The sequence below is a fragment of the Rhinolophus sinicus genome, chromosome 17 (genome assembly GCF_057876585.1).
Source record: "Rhinolophus sinicus isolate RSI-liver-muscle chromosome 17, RSI-T2T, whole genome shotgun sequence".
Lineage (NCBI taxonomy): Eukaryota > Metazoa > Chordata > Mammalia > Chiroptera > Rhinolophidae > Rhinolophus > Rhinolophus sinicus.
The window spans coordinates 28,505,062-28,528,241 of NC_142517.1; the positions used below are offsets into that span (position 1 = coordinate 28,505,062).

Below are 23,180 nucleotides of genomic sequence, written 5' to 3' on the forward strand. Positions count from 1 at the left end.
GGTCCCCAGAGATCATTACAGAACTAACTGAAGCCTAATCTCAGGAACTGGGTCCTGGGGAATCTGCATTTTTTTTTGTGAAGCAACTGCCCACCTCTGGCCTTCTTATGTCATGTGAAAAATAAACCTCTAGTGTTTAAGGCACTGCTCATCATATTTTTTTGTTGGTTGTAGCTGAAAGTATTGCTAACAGATGTGCGGGGCTCAGAGAGTCCTGAAAACTGACTCAGTGTGTGTATGGGGGGCATGTCCGTTCAGGGGAGTGTGGGCCGGGCTCAGCAAACACCTCCAGGGATATTCAGCTGCCTGAGGGCCTGCTGGGGGGACGAATGATGATGGGAATGCTCTCAGGTGCTCCCAGGCTTCCAGTGCCCACCTGCACCTCCTTGCTTCTCCCCTCACCCAGCCCAGCAGACCTCGTCTGCTCTCCCTGGGAGGCACTGGGGTGCGGCCATCTGGCAGTTCTCTCCATCTGGCAGTTCTCTCGTCTCTGTCCTTATTCCATGTTTCTCCATGTGCTTCATGCCCCAAGCTTCATTTTTTGATTCTCAAAAGCGGCTTGTGAGTCACACAGCTCAGCATTGACTATTCAAGGCTGTTTTCAATCCCTCTCTATCAACTTTACCCTTCCATGAGGCCATGTGGTCAATGTACAGTGAGGGAGGGAAAGAAAACCCCACAGATGAACATCTCAAGATGATATCTTGCCATGTTTGTTAGTAACAAGCTGCGTGTTACTGCATCCTCCCCCTAGCCCTATCCTTAGCAAGACAGGCTGGGTTTGTTCCCTGAACTGCTAGAGGCAGATTATGAGGGATCCTGCTGGGATGGCAGACTTACAGGGATTTCTGGGGAAAGGGCAGTAGCTGGAACCCAAGGGAGCTCCCCAGGGACTAAAGAAGAGCAAGGGGGTGTTCCTGGGGGAAAGGATTGGATGAACTCCGGGGCCAAAGCCCCATGTTAAGGAGACAATGGGAGTGGGGACCAAAAAAATGGTGCACATGGATGGGGGGAGGTGAGGGGTACAGGTGGGTGGTTCTAAGTAGGTCCTTTTATTGAAGAAGTCATAAAGTCCAGCCCAATCTCAAGGGAAGGGAAATATCTTCTACATCTTAATGGGGGAGCAGCAAAGTCCTGGATGTGCGCATAGAATCAGGAATATTTTGTGGCCATTTTTGGAAAATACATCTATCACAGCAAAAGTCCTTTAAAAGGCTGGTGTCATCAGAACAGTAAGACAGTCAAACTTCCATATGGCACTGTGAATTAGTTTCAGTTCAAATGGATAGCTAAGGGGCAGGGGTGATTTTTTATTAGGGTTAGAAGATGCTGGATTGAGAGTACTTTGGGCCAGGGTGGAGACACCTCAGTTTAAGGCTTAGAGTCTGGGAGGCAGGAAGGATTAAAGAGGAAGAGATGGTTGTAGTGTCTTGATATGAAGACTGCTCATCCCCCATGATCAGCATGTCCCACTGTCCAGAAATGGACAGTGAGTCTCACACCCTCTTGTAAAATCTCTGCTTTGGATTCATGATTCTCTCTTGCGTGTTCATTTTTGTCATCTGCTGCTGCTCGTTTATTCTCACCCCTCTACCTTTTGCAAAGATGCTCCCTTTGGGGGTCCCAAAATGTCCTGCACCTTCCTCATTGTGTTTATCATTCTGTGCTGTACCATGTCTAGCACTGGGCTGTGGGCTTCCTGACAGTAGGACCTACAATTTTGATCTCTGTACCTCAAGCATCTAAGAAAGTGAGAAGCTTCAATAACGTCTGTTGAGTGAATGAATGAATTGTCCAGCACACATTAGGTCCTGGGGCATGTCTAACAATCTCCCCCAGCAAAGACCTGCAGTGGCCATGCTGGCCCCCTCATCACTCAGTTTCCCAGGGAAGAAACCCTTGACATTTCGGAGGCTGAAGGCATTCTCCTCTCTTCTCCTCCAGCATCCAACTCCCTTGGCCTCACCATGAGCCATGTCAACACCAAGAATTGTTCCACTTATGACATGTGTAACTTGAATAGTTAGCTGTGTTGTCACAACCTCCTAGTTCTCGTCTGCCCTTTTTCCCAACGATGTGCTTGCTCTTCACCCTCAGATTGACAAGGTGGATTCCTACTCAATCCATCTAAGGCTTCAATTTGTGAGAGAAAGGAACTGGATTAAGTGATAGATATATTTCTTTAATTTCTGATATTCAAGTACTTTAGGATATAACATTTCTAGGTTGACTGTCCTTCCCAATTTGGCCAGCACCATTAGAGAAACCAATTATTATTGGATTAGTTTCATTATACTTTTAGACGCTCATCTGAAGGTATGTGACTATTCACAAACCCATCAAATGTGAAATCATTTGAATGCTTCTTTTTGTTTCCTTTTTAATAAGAAAGAAGTTTTAAGGGGGAAAAACACAAATGAATATATATTTCACAACTGGCAAATTATAGTAACTGAAAATCCCATAACATGCCAGAGTCCTTCGATTCCCCATAGCACTCTTAACAATAAGTAGGAAATTGTAGACTGACCAAACTTGCCTTTGTGTATTTTCTTCCTGTATGATTTTGGCTACAAGTGTTGCAATGCAAGAAGAAAAGACAACAACTGCATATTGTTAGGTTGTGGGTTCTGAAGCAAACTTGAAATTGAAATTTAAATTTGGGTGGATATAGAAATTTCCTGTTCCTAGAGAAAGGGATCCTCATGCAGAGATTATGACGTATGACCTGAGATTTTGCCCAGAGTGGACAGTGCATGTTATGGTGGCAGGAGCCGGGTGACTCTGCAAGCGGGATGGAGAGAGTGAAATGATCCTCATAAGACAGTAACTCTTGGGGCAGAAATTAGCAGTGACACAGGAAAAGCAAGTGATGTACTCCTTGCTGGGGAGGAAACCAGCATTTAAAAATCCTCTATATATTTACGATCCCTTAGAGCATAATCCTGGGCCATTTCACTGTACTAAGTATTTGACCAAAACTCCTGAGTGTCCAGGTACCAAGATGCAGCTGCAGATGACATTTACCTTTGACAATGAGACCAGGAGCTGCAGGATCCCAAGGCTGGGTCAGTGTGCTGGGTGATCTGCTGATGGCAACTCGAATTCATTTAGAAAAATGCAGATTGAATGCAAGAGTCTCACATAAGCATTCTAAGTGAACTGCCTAGAGATGCTTTCTAGGGGGTCTCACTGAGTAAGAGACCCTGTGGGATGGATGCAGCTCACTGTCTAGCGACTGCCCCTTCCCACCTGCCCCTGAGGCAACTTCAGGGCCAACCAGCGCATTGGCAAGTCAGATGCTTTGTGATAATGAGTTCAAAATTGGTAGTAACTTACTTTTCAGATAAGTTTGAACTTGATTGATGACTTTCCTCAGTGGATTTCATATTTGTCACTCTTTGTATTCTGCAGCTAAGTTAGTAGGTGTGTAAGGATTTGAGATTGTGCTATTTTTCTGTTGGATCGACTCCCTGATCATTATAACGGTTCCCTCTCTCTGCTTTGATGCCTCTTGCCTCCCAATTTGCTTCGTCTGATGTTAGACTAGCTCCTTGCGATGAACATCGGCTTGGTGGCTCTTCTCTCTTCTCACCTCCAATCTTTCTGTGTTCTTATATTTAAAATGCACCTATTTTCTTATCCATTATTACAATTTTAGCTTTTTACTTGGGCTATGTACTCAATTTATATTAATTATTGATATAGTTGGGTTTATTGCAACTATCTTAACTATCTGTTTTCTAATTAATCCACCTGCTTTGTGTTCTATTTAAAAATTTTCCTTTCCTCTTGTTGGGTTAATAAATTTTTCATTATTCCATTTTACCCCTTCATTGACTTGTCATAGACTTCTTCAGTGCCTGTTTTCATTTCTTCAGTATTGATCTCTGGCTACATACTAAGGCGGTATCTTCAATTCCTGGTTCCAGAGGTTGAAGAGGAAAAGTAGCAGACTTTTGGAGTGCTAAGAGGTGAGCAGTAGGTAGTTTAAGCTTAGAAACTAATGACTGGGTGAATAAATAAAGATGGAGGGCTGAATCAAGTAATTCTTTGAAGTGATCCACGAGGCACATAGTTTTATAATAGAAGAGACTGCATTTGCAACAACAGGAACATCATCAATGGTGTTTACTACAGTTAATTCCTTTTGATTTGCCTTCTGGTCTTGATCCCATAACCAATTGCTGTTGCAAATTTCCACAGGATGACTGAGGAGTATGATCTTTTGTTACTAACCCATCCTGCTGAGTCTAGTCTCCCCCTCCCCAACCCCTTGTGGGACCATTTAGTATCTGAAAAGAGGCTAATATGGTGCCAGGTCAGTACTAGACTTATGGGGGGAATCACTTCTTAAATTATATAAATGTCAAGCCACTATGCTCTACACCTGAAACTAACCTGAAATAATATTGAATGTAAAGTGTAATTGAAAAAAATAAAATAAAAACAATGTACAATATTTTGCCATGTATAATGTACACTTTTTTGCCCAAATTTGTGAAGGAAAAACAAGAATGCACATTATACATGGATAGTACTAATGCCATATCTACATAAATGTTTTTAATTCTTTTATTTACGCTTATGAGTTAAAAGTATAACTCTAGAATTCAACAACAATATCCACGTGCAAAATAATACTCTGGAATACAATAATCGGTTTTGTTGAACTTACAATGAACTTTCAACGACAAAGAGTTCTTGGCCTTTTATGATGCATAAATATCATAAATTTATTACCGGTGCATAAAATTTCTTGCAACTTGTATCTGTTCTGGTGTTTTGTAATTATTTGTTACATAAAATTTCTTGTACCCTAATATGTTAAATTAAATGGAAAATTCCCTTATAATACAAAAAGCAAATACCTAAATATAAACAAATAAAAATTTGAATTAAAAAGTTAAAGATTTTTTCTCCTGAAAGTTTGAGCCAAAAAACGTGGGTGCACATTATACATGGGAGAGCATTATACATGGCAAAATACAGTAATTAAAAAACACACGCACCCACACTGAGGAAAGGCCATGTGAGCAATGAGAAGGTAGCTGTCTGTAAGCCAAGTAGAGAGTTCTCTCAGAAGCCAACCATACTGGCACCCTGAGCTCAGACTTCAGGCTTCAGGACTGTAAGAAAATAAATGTCTGATGTTTAAGCGAGAAAAAAAAAATAAAAAGAATGTCTTAGCTCTCTGGGTCCTACACTAACTAGTCTGTGCTTCTCTCCTCATATTAGGAAACACAGGATGCTGTCCCTGGAGGTTATAATAATTGAGGTGAGTAAAACTCTGAAAGCTACTTTTCAATTTCCAAGTGTACTGGCTATCTGGAATTTTCAGTGGGCTTGATGAATCAGAGTAATGCAAAAAAGCGAGACCTCCAGCTCCGTGTTTTATAATACCCATAAAACATGTTTTACAGTTTCTGTTCAATTTTATGCTGTTAAGCTAAACATTTGATATCATATGGCACTTTAAGTACATTGATTTATGGTAAGTCAGCAATTGCATCTGTAGTAAAAAGTCCAAAGTATGGGTTTTAAAAGTAATCTACTGTATTTATTATTGACATAAGCAGTTACCTACAGTCCATTTGAACATCATCTTAGATTTACCTCATGTATTAAAGATATTATGTTTCCCACTCAGCAAGGTCATCACCAAGGTGAAAACTGTATATGGTTGGAAATGAAAAAGATCAAATGTGTAATGCTAAATATTTTTCAAATAAATGATATATAGGATTTCATCTTTCTATACTCCCGATTAATAATCGTATTTTGTTTATCTTATTATTCACACCCACCTCCTTTTCCTAGTCCTCAATTCTGGCAACCACTAATCTTTTCTTCATCTCTATAATTTAATCATTTCAAGAATAGTATATAAATGGAATCATATAGTTGGTAACCTTTTGAGATTGGCTTCTTTTCATTCAACAGAATTCCTTTGAGGTCTGTTTAGTTTTATGTGGATTGTCTCATGCTTATTTTGCCACCGCGGTTACAGCTAGGGTGACGTAATTCAATTAATTTAAGGACTACCTTAATACAAACCAAAGAGAGTCTAAATTAAAAATAATTTCATAACAGGAACATTATTTATAACTGAGTCCATGTTAATGAATGAGAAATGTTTATTTTTAGATAATGTTAGAGTAATTTGGGACAAAAATGAATCTACTTCATCAAAAAGGTAGTTGGCAGCATAATTAAGAAAACACCAAACCTCCCTAATGCTAATTTAAGAGATGTTTTAGTTAAACATTTGGAAAATTATGAAAAATGTGGAAAAGATTCCATTTTCATTTTGCATTTGCATAAGGTATATCTTTAAATACACAAGCATTTATTGAGTTCATTCTGTGTTTACACAGTAAGTCCAAAAGTCATGGAAAAAAACAAAATTTGCATGGGCCAAAGGCACAGATTTGTATTGCCTTTCCTTGACCAGCCAGTGTGTTCCTTGTTCCTTGCTATTATTCTTAAGAGATTGTATATTGGCTTATTTTTGTTTTTATAAATAGATTGAAAGTTTGACAAAGGCTCTTTCTTCTCAAATATCTCCACAAAGGAAGGTCTGAAATCCGGGGTAAGTTTATTTCTGGGAGTATTAACAGGCCATATCAAGAGGTTCCCAAGGCTGTCCCCAGGTTCAATGATTCTCTAGAAGTACTCACAGGACTCAGCATAAGTTGTAGTCGTGGTTATAATTTGTTACAGAGAAAGCATACAGAGCAAATTCAGCAAATGGAAAAGGTGCATTGGGTGAAGTCCGGAGTAAACAAGGTATAAGCTAAGAGTGTTCTCCCAGTAGAGTCACACAGGACCCTCAAATTACACCAGCATCGAGCACATATACAAATTCCAGGCTCCCCAAAGGAAAGCAGATGTTCAGTGTAAACCACATCATTTGTACAAACAGTTTGGTACAGTGAGCCACATTTATCAGTTAATGGGTGGGAATCTTGTTTCCAGATGCTTGAGATGTTTCTCCTGCGCCATCTACTGACAAAGCTTACATCATGCCAGTTGGCAAAAAAACATTTAAAAAATTTCGTAGACTGGGTGAAAAGGATGAACTTGGAGCTGAGACAATAAATCCATAACCTGAATACGAAGTGTCTATGTATACTTCCCATAGCTGTTCCTCCAACAGCTGATTTTTAAAAAACATTTTCCCATCCTTTTTCCCCCCCTCAAAATTCATAAGTATGTGCACATTTTCATTGCTTAATATGTATGAGGTCTGACAAGCTCGTGAACTCATCCTAGAAAAAGTGCTACATACCCCATTGCTAAATATCACTATGGTCACCTTCGAAGTACTCCCCTTGGGAAGCTATGCACCGATGCCAGCACCTAGTCCAAACTTCAAAACAATTTTGGAACTCTTTTTCTGGAATGGCTATCAAAGCTGTCATTGTATTACCTTGATGTCCTTAATGTCATCAAAATTTCTTCCTTTCAATATGTCCTTTATTTTCAGGTAAAGAAAGAAATCATTGGGGGCCAGATCAGGTGAGTAGGGAGGGGGTTCCAATACAGTTATTTGTTTGCTGGCTAAAAACTCCCTCACAGACAGTGCCGTGTGAGTTGGTGCATTGTCGTGATGCAAGAGCCATGAATTGTTGGCGAAAAGTTCAGGTTGTTTTCGTCTAACTTTTTCAGGCATCTTTTTCAGCACTTCCAAGTAGTAAACTTGGTTACCTGTTTGTCCATTTGGTACAAATTCATAATGAATAATCACTCTGATATAAAAAAATGGTTAGCAACATAGCTGCAACAAGTTTGTGAACATAATTGTCAGATCTCATATATATACACATATATGTATATACACCTATATATTTTCTTTCACCAAGTTAAAGGGTTCCTTTAAATTGTTCCAATTAGAAAATGTAACATTGCCTCTTCTTTCCTGCCCCCTTCACCTCTAAGGAAGGAGGAAAAATATGGTGAGTTTATTTTACATTTTTTTTCATACTAAGTAAATCTTTGAAATCTGGTATTTTACATTTATAGCACATCTTAATTAGGACTAGCCATGTTTCAAGTGCTCAACAGCCACACGTGGTGGGGGCTACCTGTCGGACAACAGAGATGGACAGCAATGATATTTAAAGCTATGGAACCTAATGAGTGGAAGGGAGCCCAGGCCAGGGACTTGGGGCTCTTGAATTTTTAGAGTTCACGTAGAAGAGGAGGAGCTGACAAATGAGACAGCAAATCAGAGTCCAGTACACGTGGAGGAAAACAAGATAAGCGTAATGTCAAGGGGGCCAAGGAGGAGGGAGTTGCCAACTAAACAACTGATGCTGAAAAGTCGAGTAAGTTGAGGACAGAGAAGTGATCACTGTAATTGGAAGATGGAGATGTTAGTCATCTTGGCAAGACAGTTTCACTAGAATGGGGGTGCCTCCTTTGGGGCTGAAAAGAGAATGGGAGGTGGAAAGTGGAGAAGTCATGTATAGACATCTCAAAGGCAACATGTTCCAAACTGATCTATCTCCTCTGACACTCTCCCCTACTCTTCTCTTCCTATAATCTGATCTCTGTTGGGGGCCCAAGATAGAAATCTGGGAGATGTTCTCAAATCCTTCCTTTCTTTCAGACCTCATATGCTATTATTTACAAAGTCATCCCCATTTCACCTCCTAAATACTTACTCTGTCTCCTTCGCTTCATACCTGTTTCTCCAGTGTAGGCCCTTGCCACCTCCAATCTTCCTAATACTGAAGAATCCTCATGGTTATTCAACTTCTAGACCTGTCAACCCTCAACATTCTGTTGGAAAAGCCTGGGGACACCCAGAAAGTGAGGGTAGGGTTGTGTTGCCAGATTGAATTTTTAAAAACACATCTTTCATTCTTGCTGCTCTGCTCAAAATCCTTGCATGGCTTCTCATGAAACAGGCTTAGTGTTTTCTACTCTTCGGTTCCTTAGCTCTCATTCCCAGATCAAGACACACACACACACACATTCAGTTCTGTTTCATGCCTGTGTGTTTATTATCCTTCCTAACCGTCTCCCCAGATAACCCGCTCAGGCACAGTAACTAGCTCATTCTTACTAACTAGCTTAGGTATCAACTTCAGGGAGCTTCAGCGCCCCCCACATTCTCTGCTGCCACTTTCCTCCAAGGCGGGTTCAACTATTCACCTGTTCTCCCTTTCATTTCTATAGAATTCAGTGCTTATTTCTGTTCTCATCTATTCATTTTTTTTTTTTTTTAACGTGTCAGTTTCTGTCGCTCTCCCCAACGAAACTGAACTCTGAGGTCAGAGAGCTCGTGAAGAGGTGCTCAATCAGGTCTGTCTTAGCCGCCAACGAGGCTGCCGAGAGCAATGCTGCCAGGAGGCCAGCGTCGGCCGGACGGGAAGCCCGCACTCTCTCCTGGAGGAGCTGCTCCGGGGCTGCAGTGCGTGTGTTTGTAAGCAGCTCAGGAAACAAAAAGGCAGCGGGCGAACGCCGGAAGGCCAAGGGTGGGCGCTCAGAGGACCTCAGCCCACAGACACACGTAACCCCTCGAGAACAGACCCAACCACGCCTCCTCCTAGTCCTCCCCGCAGCCCTGCCCACCGCGCGATCACGTGAGCGCGGCCCCGCGTGACTTGCCGCCGCGTCACGTGACCGCAGCCTTGGCGGGGCTCTGGCCTGCGTGAGCCCTGTCCGGCCCCGGAGTTGCGGCCGCTGTCGCTTCTCCGTGTGCGCCCACCCCATGGAGGACGAGGATGAGGAAGCGCGGGGGCTTCTGGCAAACGGCCCCGACGAGACCGGTAGAGATGCCCCCGCCGCCCTAGCCGCCCCCGGGGCGCTGCCGGCCCTCTGCGACCCGAGTCGTCTGGCGCACCGGCTTGTGGTGCTGTTGCTGATGTGCTTCCTGGGCTTTGGTGAGCCGCGCGGGTGGGGCGGGTAGTCACGGAATCCCCGACTTCTCTGCACCCCCTCCTCCCCCTCCCCCCACCTCTCGCTGCAGCCCCCTTTTCGCTTCGCGTCCCCATCCAAGCCAGTGGCGTCCCGAAAGTGGGAGTCAGGGGACTGAGCTGGGCGAGTTTTGTTCCCACTCCTTTGCTCCAAGAAGTCCCCGAGGCTAGCAACTCAGTCCCTGGGGCCATAGACATGAAGGAATCTGTAGGTCGTCAAGGACTGTCTTGGCGTTTTGTTTTGAAGGATTTCAGAAAGCTTTAACTACGCCTCCTCCCCACCGCTCCGCACAACAAAGACTTTTGTTGAATCAGTAATTTCGTGGGTAGTCTTTTATAAGTTTCTCATCCTCTTTTGGGAAAATGTCCTGAGTATGTGTTGCTGATAGCTTCAGTGAGCAGATGTGCTTTCTTACTCTTCCGCTCTGACACTGTGAGGCAATCACACTGGATTGGACTTGCGGTAGGCGGGGCAGGGGTTGATGTCACTTACGGAATCTGATGACTCTGAAGGCAGTTTCTTGAGATAATTTTTAAAACATCTTTCTATGTTCTAGCAACTGATTTATTCAGGAATATTCTAATGTCAGTATTTGTTATGAAAGTAATGATGTGTTTTTCAGGGGCTCACAGGAATCAGTGTAATCAACGAGTTTGGGAACATTATGCTACTGTTGGGATGCATAAGTAGGCATGAAGGATGCTTTGGGCTTTAGTTTCTTTGCAAGTTTGTTGACCCCCTTCCCCACAACCCCTTTTTGGAAAGATGATGCCCATCCATTAGTTTTAAATCATGACACTGGTACCCCTTACAGCGATAAAGCAGGGACATAAGTTGCTGGGTTAGGAACAAAAAAGAACGAGACAAAACACCTGAAATTGCCCCTTCTAACACAGATCATGTTTGGTAAATTACGATTACCTGCCTGGGTTTCAGAAGCCGGATTCATACGTTTCTAATGACATTTTTTTCTCTTGAATCCTAGCTTCTAATATGTACTAACAGAGAGAGTGGAGAAATGGAGGCAGTATTATCTTTAAGCCTACCACAAATCTATCAATTATATTACTTTGAAAATAAATCTGAGTGAATGAATGGCAGATTTCTCTCCATTTCTCTCTTTCTTACCTGCCAAGAGACACTATAATTATGTTTTAACTTAATCCTTTAGAATTCTTCATTCCTGCCACTGTATTTGCTAAATTATTTGATTTGGGCATTCTTTTTGTGGAATTAGAATTCTATATTCAAATATAGGTTTAGTCAGAATAGTTAAACTCCATTCCTCTGTTCTCAAGATAAAATGGTGACCTCAGGTAACATTACTGGGAAACTGCTGAGGATATTTGTGACATTTTTGATGTTTGTGTGTGTTTTGGTAACTTTAAATAAGGAAAATAAAGCTGCTCTATGAAGATGCTAATAAAATAATGGACATATGAGGCCTGGTGATAGTAAAATGGAAGAACAAGTAGTTGATTAACTTCTTAATTCAGCTTCTCAATATTTGCTGTATATGCACACTAATATTTGTAAATGATTTGGTATGTGTCCTCTGGGTTATTTGGCTACAACTTAGAAAATAATGATGGACAAGGAAATGGTTAAAAAAGTTCCTACAGTGTTAGTCCTCGAGCCCCTAGTATAAACATTTAAATCACCATTTGAGTAGTATTTGCAACTTGAAACTTTTATATGGACAGTATTATTTATGAGAAAATATTTGTTCTTCCTTTTTCTAGGCAGCTATTTTTGCTATGATAATCCTGCCGCCCTTCAGACTCAGGTTAAACGGGTAAGTGGAGTTTTCACCTTTGTTTCTGTTGTTGGCTTTAGAGCGGGTGTAGCTGGTGACGCTTCATCAGCTCTCAGGTTGCCTAGTCTGCAACGTTGTCCAATGAATCCATTTTGACATCTGTAGTCACCAAATCTGTGTGGGGCAAGGCGTGTTCTTGAGTTGGAATGAGTGGCCACAAAATTCATTTATAGCACTTGTGTGTAACTTGATATTGTTTCACAACTTAGATAAATAATTATGTACTATTTTCACAGTATTATCAAAAAGTATTAGCAGATTTTTGTTCTCATTTCACTCTCCCATTGAGTAATCATTTGAATGACAAATGATTTGGTAGGATAGCTTTTTTCCTTTTTTTTTTCCTTTTTAAATTTTTTAAAGATTTTATTGGGGAAGCGGAATAGTGTGTACTTCCAGGACTTTTCCAAGTCAAGTTGTTGTCCTTTCAATCTTAGTTGAAGAGGGCGGAGCTCAGCTCCAGGCCCAGTTGCTGTTTCTAGTTGCAGGGGGCGCAGCCCATCATCCCTTGCGGGAGTGGAACTGGAGGACACATTCCAACCAACTGAGCCATCTGGGAGCTCAGCGGCAGCTCAGCTCAAGATGCCATGTTCAATCTTTAGTTGCAGGGGGCGCAGCCCACCATCCCTTGCAGGACTCGAGGAATCGAACTGGCAACCTTGTGGTTGAGAGCCCGCGCTCCAACCAACTGAGCCATCCAGGAGTCAGCTCAGCTCAAGGTGCCGTGTTCAATCTTAGTTGCAGGGGGTGTGGAGCCCACCATCCCTTGCGGAACTTGAGTTGAACCGGCAACCTTGTGGTAGAGCCCACTGGCCCATGTGGGAATCAAACCGGCAGCCTTCGGAGTTAGGAGCCTGGAGCTCCAACCGCCTGAGCCACTGGGCCGGCCCTTTTTTTTGCCTTCTTAAATGTTTTTGTTGTTATTTTTTAAGTGTGGATACTGATGGCAGAGGATTGTCCATGTCAATATTTTTAATCTGGTTTTATAAAAATGTATTTGACATTTATAGTTTCTTGTGCATTTAGATAGTCTCTTTTCTGTAGGTAGTTTTTTACCTTTGGACAGAGAGAAATGCATAGATTGGCCCTTCACATTCTAGAAGGAAAGGGAGAGAAGGTAGGAGTTAGTCAGGGTCGGGGTAGGGATAAGCTAAGATTATTCTTTTCCATGTGGTGGGGAGCCCCAATGCAGGTAATATAGGGGGAATAGGAATATAGAGTATATTGGCAGACGCAAATGGGGGTAGTCCATAGTGGGGGAGCTGACTGATGCTGGACTTCGTGGAGCCTCTGAAATGGCATGCGGATGCAAGAAGTTCCCAGGTGTGACCATTTTGCTGGGGCAGGGGCCATAGCTATCCTGAGATTCCCAAAGCAGTTAAGTGACTACTAATGATTAAGAAAGTCTTGCTCTGCACAGAATTGTTTTGATTTGTTAGTTGCTGAAGTTAACTGTTTGGAAAAAAATAGTTTTATTTTCTTTCCATGTAGGATATGCAGGTGAATACCACGAAATTCATGCTGCTGTATGCCTGGTATTCTTGGCCCAATGTAGTTTTGTGTTTCTTTGGTGGCTTTTTGATAGACCGAGTGTTTGGAATACGGTAAGCTTAAAAAAAATTTCACGTATGGGTAAAATCTGATTATTAGGAAAACACAGAACTAAATTACGGTATTTCTAGAAACAGAACTGAATAAACTTCTCTATTTTTAAAAATATTTCCATATCTCTGGAATTGGTTTTTGAAATTTGGTTGGTATTTCAGTTAAGGTTGGGATATTAAATGCTGCCCGTGGGATAAGGTGACTCAGTTATCCGAAGGTAAATTATGCCCTCCCTTGGGATCAGGCAGGCCAGGGTCTGAACCCCAGTGCTGCCACTTGCTAAACTTCCCAGCTCTTCTGAGCTTCAGTTTCCTCACTGGTAAAACATGGACAGTAATTCCTGCCCTGCAAGTGGTTATGAGGATTGACAGATGGATGTACAGTCTTTGGCACCTGCATAGTATTTGCCCCTCCCCAGTGAGAATTTCTCTTTCTGCCTTTCTTTGGATATTGAACTTTTTGTGACCATTTCTGTTAGATACTGAGGAAGGAATAACACTATACACTTCGTCAGTTTTCATCCTTATGTTTATGTGTGTGTTGTTAGTGGTGACGAAGAGGGAATATTTTCAGAAAGCAGAGAGCAAAATAATGATCTTCTAACCATGTCTTGTAGGAAAGAATTGATGAAACTAAGTATTTAGACTTGGGGACTCACTTTTTAAAAATTGGAAGTTAGAGTATTAAGAAGGAATTAAATTTATTTTGCTTGGTCTAAAGAGACAGAATTAGCTGGAAACTTCAGGGGGACAGATTCTACTTAGTATGTTGATGACTTTGCTTGACAGGAGGGACCATGAATTGCAAGACCATAGTGCGTTTTCCAGGGCTAGAGACACTCAGTAGAATGTGGTGTGGCCATTGCACAGGATTGTTTATGCCTGTGTCTTTGGACTTCTAATACCGGTGTTCCGTTACCCCGGGGAAACATTGACCAGGGAGTCAAAGTGTAGTGTTAGAATGAGCAGACTTGTCAGGATTGTATTATCGTGTTCGATAGTTGTTCTTTTAGACACAGTTTTTAGTTGTCATGAATTATACCCACTTAAAATTACTTAATCTGACATTCCTTAGAATCAATTAACGTCTTAGTAGAAATTTCATAAAGAATGTCCACTTTAAATGGGAACCCTGGGTACTTCTTGAAGATTGTATAATGAGTTTTGTTTAAGAGATGACAGTGACTTAAACTAACATATGCCATTACTAAAGCTTCTGGAATTCCCTCAGAAGTCAAGACTTCTGTAGGTTAGCATTCAGCCTAGGAAAGCTGCTGACTTCAGAGGCAGACCAGCACTTCATTTTTCTTTCTTTGGAGGGAATGCAGAGGGGTCAAAGAAAACCAAAGGGAATCATTACTGAAGGACTTGGTGACATACTCTTAATTCATTCTTATTCTCTCTTTCTAACAGATGGGGCACCATTATTTTTAGCTGCTTTATTTGCATTGGACAGGTAAGGAAGGCCAAAACATTCATTGGTTATGTGACAGTGACTTGAATTCTTGTCTAATTTCAGCAAAGATGTGTTTGATGAATGCTTAACTTAATTAGGCAGGGTCCACAAATGCCCAAGTAGTATAATGCATAATCCATTTCAACCCTTGGGACAGATGAACCTTAATATTTTACTATTATTCTATTTATTTTATTATGTGCTCTGTTGAGCATTAATTCCGCCTTTGAAGGATATTATTTCTGGTATTTCAAAGGTATTAACATATTTAAATTTCACAGCTTTGCTAAGAAGAAGTATTAAAATCACTGTATAAGTTGTGGTTTATCATAAGTTCGTTATTTCTCTCGAATATCTTGAATTTACTTTTTCATTGATTGTACATTATAGGTTGTTTTTGCTCTGGGTGGAATATTTAATGCTTATTGGCTGATGGAATTTGGAAGGTTTGTGTTTGGGTAAGTTATGCATAATTTCATTTATCTTAATATATTGTGTTAGTGTTCAGCTATTTATTAAGGATTTACAAAAAATTTATTGTCTCTTCTGGAAAATTCAAGTCCTTGAAATCTAGCCATATATACGTAAGACTATTAGTGTCTTAATTTTCCTTTAAAGTAAGCAACAATTTTGAGTGGTCAAACCCCTGTGTGGGGTTTGAATATTGAATAGTTCTCCAGAAAGGATATTTTTCCTAGGTGTTTTGCTTTTCTGTAGTATTGCACACTATGACTTAAATCTCATTTAGAGTATTGTAGTAAAGATCATCAGTCTCTAGGTTGGAGATTCATGGACATTTGCTGTTCCTTAGTGGGTAATGTGCTGGTCCTTTTGAACCCTGTTGAAGACGCCTGAGTGAGCAGAATACCAATAGACTGAAATTCATGAAATTCATGAATTTCATTGTCTGTCCCATAAGCCCATTCCGAGTCCAGCCTTGGCCTTCCTGACCTGAGGGGACACTTGAGATGATATAACGTATTCATTCTTTAACTTAAAAGTATAACTTACTCAATCTTTTCATGGTTACCAGGGACATGTAGACATATGTGACATATTCCAGAAAGTGTTCCAAGTGAGAGAGAAGGAAACGAAATGTATATAAAAATAGAAAGGGATTCAGAGATGGAAGTGTGGTCAGAAGGGGCTTCACAGACCATGTGGGCCTTGGCACTGTATAAGATTTGGATTTGAAGAGATGGGAACTATTTTTGGTTTAGGACGGAGTGGTGAAGAGGGCTCAGTGTTAGGATATGGAGAAGCTCCAACCTGAAGGCCTGGAGTGAGGAACGGTCAGCATGTAGAATTCATAGAAGGAAAATTAAAACCCGGGAAGTAGGAGAATGTCAGTGTCAAATAAGGAAGGTATTGGCCTGAAAAGTGAATTTTTGTGTTTTCACAAAGTGTGGCCCTCTCTTTCCATATGAACATTTTATATAGCATAGAAGGTGATGTGGTAACCCAGAGGCCTTTTATTGCCTGGCATGAGTATTATTGCAGCATATCAAATTCCCCCGAACTCAGCAGTATAAAACAAACATTTAATCATGCTTGTGGACTTTGGGGGTCAGGAATTTGTACATGGTATAGCATGGATGGCTTGCTTGTCTGTGCGCCTGCTGTCTGGAGCCCCAGATGGAAAGGATCATGGAAGGCTGGGGCCTGGTATCATCTGAAAGCTAGTTGATTGACATGTCTGGCACCTGGGTGGGGATAACTTGAAAACCAGCACTGCTGGCTGGAGTGCGTAAGGGCGGCCTCTCTGTGTAGCTTGACTTTCTCATAGCATGGTGAACTCAGGGGAGTTGGGCTTCTCACAAGGTAGCTCAGGGCTCCAAGTGCGAGCGTTTGAGTAAAAAGGCAGATGTCACCTTTTATGACCCAACCTTGGGATTATACAGCATCACTTATACAGCATCGACATATTCTATTGGTTGAAGCATCACAAGCCCACCTAGATTCAGGGGAGGAGACAGCAACTCCAGCTTTTGATAAGAGGGATGTCAAACTTTTAAACCTGCTGTGTTGGTAACCATGGTCTTTGTTTAAAAGCTTGACTTTTCTTCCTTTCCTCATTTTTAGGATTGGTGGGGAGTCCTTGGCAGTTGCTCAGAATACATATGCTGTGAGTTGGTTTAAAGGCAAAGAATTAAACCTGGTGTTTGGACTACAGCTTAGCATGGCTAGAGTTGTAAGTATGACAAACCTAATGAAGCTACGTAGGAAGCAAAAGATCGACTCTTATAGTTCTCTCTTAAACATTACAGGATGAAATGTTTGTGTGTGATAAATTAGGAATTGACTTTTTAATGTATTTTTCTAGACTGTAGTATAGCACTTACCTTACTTTAATTAAGGCATTTCTAACCTTATTTCATTTAGGAAACAGTCTAAAATGGCTAGATGAACATTCATTACTTGAGAGAAGCTGAGCATTGGAATAGATCTTACAGGTCTTATCGTCTAATTCCTTACCCATTTCGGCATCCCTCTGTTTAGTATGGCCTTCACACGTGGTCGTCCTGGCTCGGCCTGCACATTTCCAGGGATGTAAGCTCACGGTGTAATGGGGCAGCCCATCTACTTCAGTGAAGTTTATGAAGCTCATCCTCACATAGAGATGAAATCTGCCTGCACAGGCAACTCTACTGATCGCTCCGACCTTTGCCCTCTGTAGTTTACCTCACTGGGCACCTGCACTGGGCTTATGGAGACAGCTCTTGGTCAGATGTGCCCATTTCCTGTGCTTGTCTCAGCGCCATGACATGGGTTTCAGCTCCCTGATCATGGCACTCACGCCTTTCTGGGCTTACTGCAGGCGACCAGTACGCCTCCTGGCATGTGAAATCTGCAGATGGTCATGCTTTTCAGGCTTGGTCTGATGGAGGGTACTCGGGGGAAAACATTATGCTTTTATTAATGAAACCTATAAGGTGTTTTGGCAGTCCTATACCCCCTTAATATTTTTTCTGCATTAACTCCCATGAATAGAGTTTTTTTTTTTTTTAAAAAAAAAACAAGATACAAAAATTTTGCCGTTAAAAATCAAGGTTTCAGACTAATAAGTGGCATGAAAATGCTTGCAATCTATTGTCAGGGAAGAAGAAATCCAGTATAAAAAGTTTTTGTTTTTTTTTTTATAAAAAGTTTTTAATGTAATATTTCATCATGTGACTGTATGACATGATTTTATACATGCAGCTTCTTTCTAATGTTTCACTATTATAAATAGTGCTGATGTGTGACACTGTAGGACTTGTCTGCCTCTCTGTTTCCATAGGCTGTGTGTTGCTAGGGATGGAATTATTATTGTTAGGGCTTCTGAGGACTGTTGAAACATATTTTCACGTATCCTCTGAGCGATGTTTACATCTCCATCTGTGGAATACGAGAAGATCCTTTTTATTACAGCTTTGATAGTACAGGTTATTATTGCTTTAAAAGTCTTTTTTCAATTTGATAGGAAATACCTAAGTATTACTTTAATTCTTAATTCTTTGATAACTAGTGTGGTTCCCCATGTTTTCTAAATGTTAACTACCAGGATATTTTGAGTATTTCATTGTGAATCTTGTAGAACTTGAGATACGTCTATGGCAGTTTGTGGATCTCGTTTAATAACTTCTCAAAGAAGGATATAGGATCAGTTGAATGTAGTCCAAACACTCATTCTCAGTGACGTCATTGTGCTTACTAGTGTTCATCAGGTTCCTTGCTGTGTGGTCACAAACTAGTTATAATCCATTCAGCTGTGTTCCGAGGAGCCCTAGGTTTTTGGAAAGGGATCTCGGGGCTTCTAGGCTGCAGAGTGGGGGTTCTTGGAGTGGTGGAAAGACCTGAGGAGGATGTGGGGTGAGCCAGCTCACAGGCAGCCACCTCGTTTCTGTCTTCAGGGTCTGACCTGTCACTAGCAGTTTCAGTCAATAGCACATGCAGCACAGTTGACATTCCCCCTTCCTTGATTTCTTCTCTTGGGTTCCAGGACACTCCAGCCTCATAGTTTTCCTCCTGCCTTTCTGTCTGCTGCTTCTCTACCTCTTTTGCTGTTTCCATCTCAGTCTTCTCAAGCTGTAAGTGTGGGAGTGCCCCAGAGCTTGGTCATTGGACATGTTCTCTTTGGATGCTCATTTCGTTGGTGACCTAATCGAGTTTTGAAGTTTTAAATAGAATGTCTTTGTGAAGCACCGGTCCAGGGCTTTCCCTGAATTCTACACCTATACATGCAACTTCTGTGTGACATTTCCACTTGGATGTCTAGCAGGCATTTGAAACCTGACAGGGCCAAAACCCAGCTCTGATACTCTACCTGCCACCCTTCAAACCAGGTCATGCGGTAGTTTCCTCATCCTCAATTGTGGGCAACTCTTTTCTTCCAGTTGCTCAGGCAAAAAGTGGTGTCATCCTTAACTCTTTTTTTTGTTGTTTTTTTCTCCACATTCCACATTTTTGTCTTTAGCAAATCCTGTTAGTTTTTACCATCAAAATATGTACATACTCCAGCCACTTCTCACTCGCCCATTCTAGCCGTCCTAGTCCAAGACCCATCATCTCTGTCCTGGATTATTGCAGTCGCCCCTTCATGGATGCCTTCATCCCACTTGTAGTCTGTTTTAGATATGGTAGGCAAAGCAGGTCTGTTAAAACATACATGGATCATGCCTCTTCTCTGCCCAAACCCTAATGACATTCCTTCTCACACAGAGTAAAAGCCAAATATTTTATTATGACGTATAGCCCCCCGCTTCCCCACCATTTCCTCTCTGGGGACCTCGTCTCGTCCTATTTCCTCTTCATTTACGCTGGTCCAGCCTCTGCCCTCCTTGCCATTCATGAGCTGAGCACAGCGGACAGCCTTGCTCTTGGGGTCTGTGCGTTGGCTGTACCTTCTGCCTGGAATGTTCCCCCAGATGTCCTCACTGCTCCCGTGTTTCCCCGAAAATAAGACCTAACCCGAAAAGAAGTCCTAATGTGTCTTTTGGAGCAAAAATTAATATAAGAGCCGGTCTTATTTTCGGGAAAATACGGTATTAGGTAGGGCTGCTATGTCTCCTGTTCTTACCATATTTTCCTAAAAATAAGATGGGGTCTTATATTAATTTTTGTTCCAAAAGATGCATTAGGGCTTCTTTTCCGGTGAGGTATTATTTTTGGGGAAACACAGTAGCTTCCTTGGTTTTTACTCCAAAGTCACATTCTCATTGAGGCCTCCACCCCTTTGTATTCTCCTTCCCTGCTTTATTTTTTCCCCTTATTTAGAAAGCACTTTTAAGCACTATTTAATATACTACAGATTTTATCGCTTCTACTCCACTAAAGGTAAGCTCTGTGACAGCTGGAAAATTTTCTGTGTTGTTCTTTATTATATTTCCATTACCTAGAACAGTGACTGGTATGTAATCCGGGCTCAATAATTACTAAATGTATGACTGAATGAGGATATTATCTACTATATAACTTTTATTGTCTTCTTACGGAGTTAGAGGACACATTTTTTTCAGATGTTAACACCAGGAAAAGCTGTGCTTTTTCTGAGCTAAGGTTTATTTTATTGTAAGTACCCTGTGAATTTGGTAACTCACTGTTTCATTTTTGCTTTGGCTACTAGGACGTTCTAAATGCACTGTGCTGTTTGAATACTACTAGCATTTTCTATAAATTGGCATTTTTTGTTTTGTAATCTTATCTGTGGCTTTATCTTTGTTAGTTTTTTCTTTTTAAATTTGTCTCTTGTTTAATATGGGTCCTCCATGCCTATTCTATAAGTTACCCCACATCCTATTTTTTGAACAAGGCAGAGATATAAATGAAAATTAAGTTGATTTCTTTCCCCTCTTCTTTTCCAGGGAAGTACAGTGAACATGAACCTCATGGGATGGCTGTATTCTAAGGTTGAAGCTTTAGGTTCTGCTGGTCACACAACCCTTGGAATCACACTTATGATTGGTTAGTGAATCCTGATACTGCCACGTTTTGTCTCCTTGGAAAGCATGTCATAGGAAGTGTCATGGCAGAGAGGAAATCGGGTAGACCTCGTTGGTTATAATTTTGCCTGCACAGTTCACTAGTTCTTCGACCTAATTAGAAATAGCGAATCATTCACCCCGTTTATGTTTTTATTTCCACTTTCTTAAAATGGAGGATCTTGTTTTACTCTTGACTACTTCAGTATCCTCCTGATGATCAAATGAGAGAATCTGTGAAAACTCCGAAAATGATCAGGCCTTTATACGTGTGAGGTGTTACTTATTAGTCTGTAGCAGAAGGGAGAATTGTTTCCTTTTGATCAAATTCAGTTAGTGTGCCTCTGCAGCTTGGATTTTATAGAAGTCAGACATGGTATGATATGGTGGGAAATCCAGTAAGTTGGGAGTTAGGAGCCTGGATTCCAGTCCTGGCTCTAGCAGTTCTGTCATCTTGGACAGAGGAGTTCACTTCTGTGTCTCCGTTTTCTTTTCCATAAAATTGCAGGTATTTGACCAAAACTGTTTAGGTCCCTTCTGGCCCTGAGTTCTCTGAGCTAAGGCTCCATGGTTGCTGGGTGGGTCACTGGGACTCGTATGAGGCCCTCTGGATTCACGACCCGGGTCTTTTCTCTGAGCAGTGAATTTGTCTGAGTCCCATGGTGTGTAGAGGGCCGCTTGCGAGCCCTAGAGACACCTGCGGGATGGGGTGAATGTTCTGTGCCATCTTTTATTGCTCATAATTGTTCAGTACAGCCTGGTAAAAATAGGACAGTGGAGCAGTAATCCTAAACAGGTGACTTGTACCTAGAGACTCCTCCTTTCTCCCTCCCTCTCTGATCCTTTGCCTTACTCAGAACCTCTTTCTTACTCTCAAATGCTCTTCCGTATTCGTTCTAGTTCCCTGCACTCTGGAGAACTGGAGAATTTTAAAGAATTTTAGAGCCAGAAAAAAACCTGTGCCATCATAAGTCAGAGTCTCTTATTTTACAGGTGGGGAAGCCCAAAGAGGGTTAAGTTCAGCTTGTTAGTGGCAGTAGAACTGAAGTCTACTGACTCATTTCTGCAGTTTTTCAACTCAACCATATTATATCAGCCAATTAAATATTCGTTTATTTTACTAACCTTCTTAAAATTCTTCACAAGTGTAAACTTTATTCCACTCTATCCAGTTTGCTTTAATAATAAGAGATCAGCTTTAGTGAGTAATGCTGGATACACAAAGGAAAGAGAGCCCAAGCGAGCTGTGCTGTGGAGCCCTGCGGCTGCTAGAAAATAGGAGCAAGAATCACCAACTTTGGGAAAGAATCAGGAGAGAGATGAGGTCATCACAGAATCAGACTTTGCTTTTATATTTTTTTTCCCCGGCATCCGTCAATAATTGGTTCTTAGACTGAATTAAGACAAGACTAATTTGCCAGCTGATCATCAGCTTTCTTCAGTCTGTATTCTGCATTACAAGACTGGACTAGTTTGTTCTAGCCTTTTCCCTCCAATCTCCAACCTTCTACTGGAAAATAATATAGTCCTCTTTATTGGACTAGTGACTACTGTTTGTTGAGTGCTCACCATATGCTCTTCCTTTCCTTCTGTCCCGATTTAGTAAGTATAGGCTTTTCTTGTATGAGTCTAAATACCATCCCTTTCAGTTGCTAAATTTTCTGCTGTTAATGTGATGCGCTGCCTTTTAAGGAACCTTCAGTGTGGTTCTCTATTAAAAATTTCTCTTTTTTTATTATAGGGGCTATAACATGTATTCTTTCACTAATTTGTGCCTTGGCCCTTGCTTACTTGGATCAGAGAGCAGAAAGAATTCTTCATAAAGAACAAGGAAAAACAGGTAAGTCTACATGCAGGAGTAGTGGGACTGTGGTTAATTATGGCCTTTTTGAGATAATTTACAATGATGCAAGTTCCTAACGCAGTGTTGAAACCCAGTAAGGCTTAATACATGTTTTTTTTTTTTTTTTCTTTTATTTCCAAATGTATTTCCACTGTCTAAATTTTTAAGTACTATTTTTTCCTCTTTTATATTTTTGGCATAATTTACATTCTTGATTGTACTTTGTATATTTGCAAAATGGTGAGTGTTCCTGGAAGAGGGTAGGAAGGTAGATGCTAATTTTAGACATTGCTTTTTCTAATATCTTTTTAAGTTATCCCAGAAACTATGTTCCAGTAATTTATGGAAAAAAGTATTTTTTTAACTGTATTGCAAAGGTTGATCACATGATAAAAGAAAAATAATCTTGACTTCGGTATGCAAAATTATGCTGATAGCCTCTTCCCTTTCTTCTCTAAGGTGAAGTTATTAAGATAACTGATGTGAAGGACTTCTCCTTACCCCTGTGGCTCATATTTATCATCTGTGTCTGCTATTATGTGGCCGTGTTCCCCTTTATTGGACTTGGCAAGTG

At 41.1% G+C, this 23,180-nt stretch overlaps 1 protein-coding gene across 7 annotated transcripts in view; it reads left to right on the forward strand.

The window, feature by feature from the left end:
* Positions 1–9,377: 9,377 nt before the first annotated feature.
* MFSD1 (major facilitator superfamily domain containing 1) overlaps positions 9,378–23,180 on the forward strand; it is a 43,175-nt gene continuing 29,372 nt past the window's right edge. For 2 of the 7 annotated variants that reach the window (XM_074327012.2, XM_074327018.2), the window contains exons 1-8: positions 9,755–9,893; positions 11,670–11,722; positions 14,761–14,803; positions 15,194–15,261; positions 16,886–16,994; positions 20,647–20,746; positions 22,505–22,603; positions 23,066–23,177. In XM_074327012.2, the coding sequence (XP_074183113.2) occupies positions 11,685–11,722; positions 14,761–14,803; positions 15,194–15,261; positions 16,886–16,994; positions 20,647–20,746; positions 22,505–22,603; positions 23,066–23,177 (569 nt within the window). In that variant the 5' untranslated portion in view covers positions 9,755–9,893; positions 11,670–11,684. Of the gene's footprint in view, positions 9,894–11,669; positions 11,723–13,234; positions 13,348–14,760; positions 14,804–15,193; positions 15,262–16,885; positions 16,995–20,646; positions 20,747–22,504; positions 22,604–23,065; positions 23,178–23,180 lie in introns of all 7 variants that reach the window. The other 5 variants (XM_074326998.2, XM_074327000.2, XM_074327006.2 and 2 more) reach the window with 5 other exon arrangements.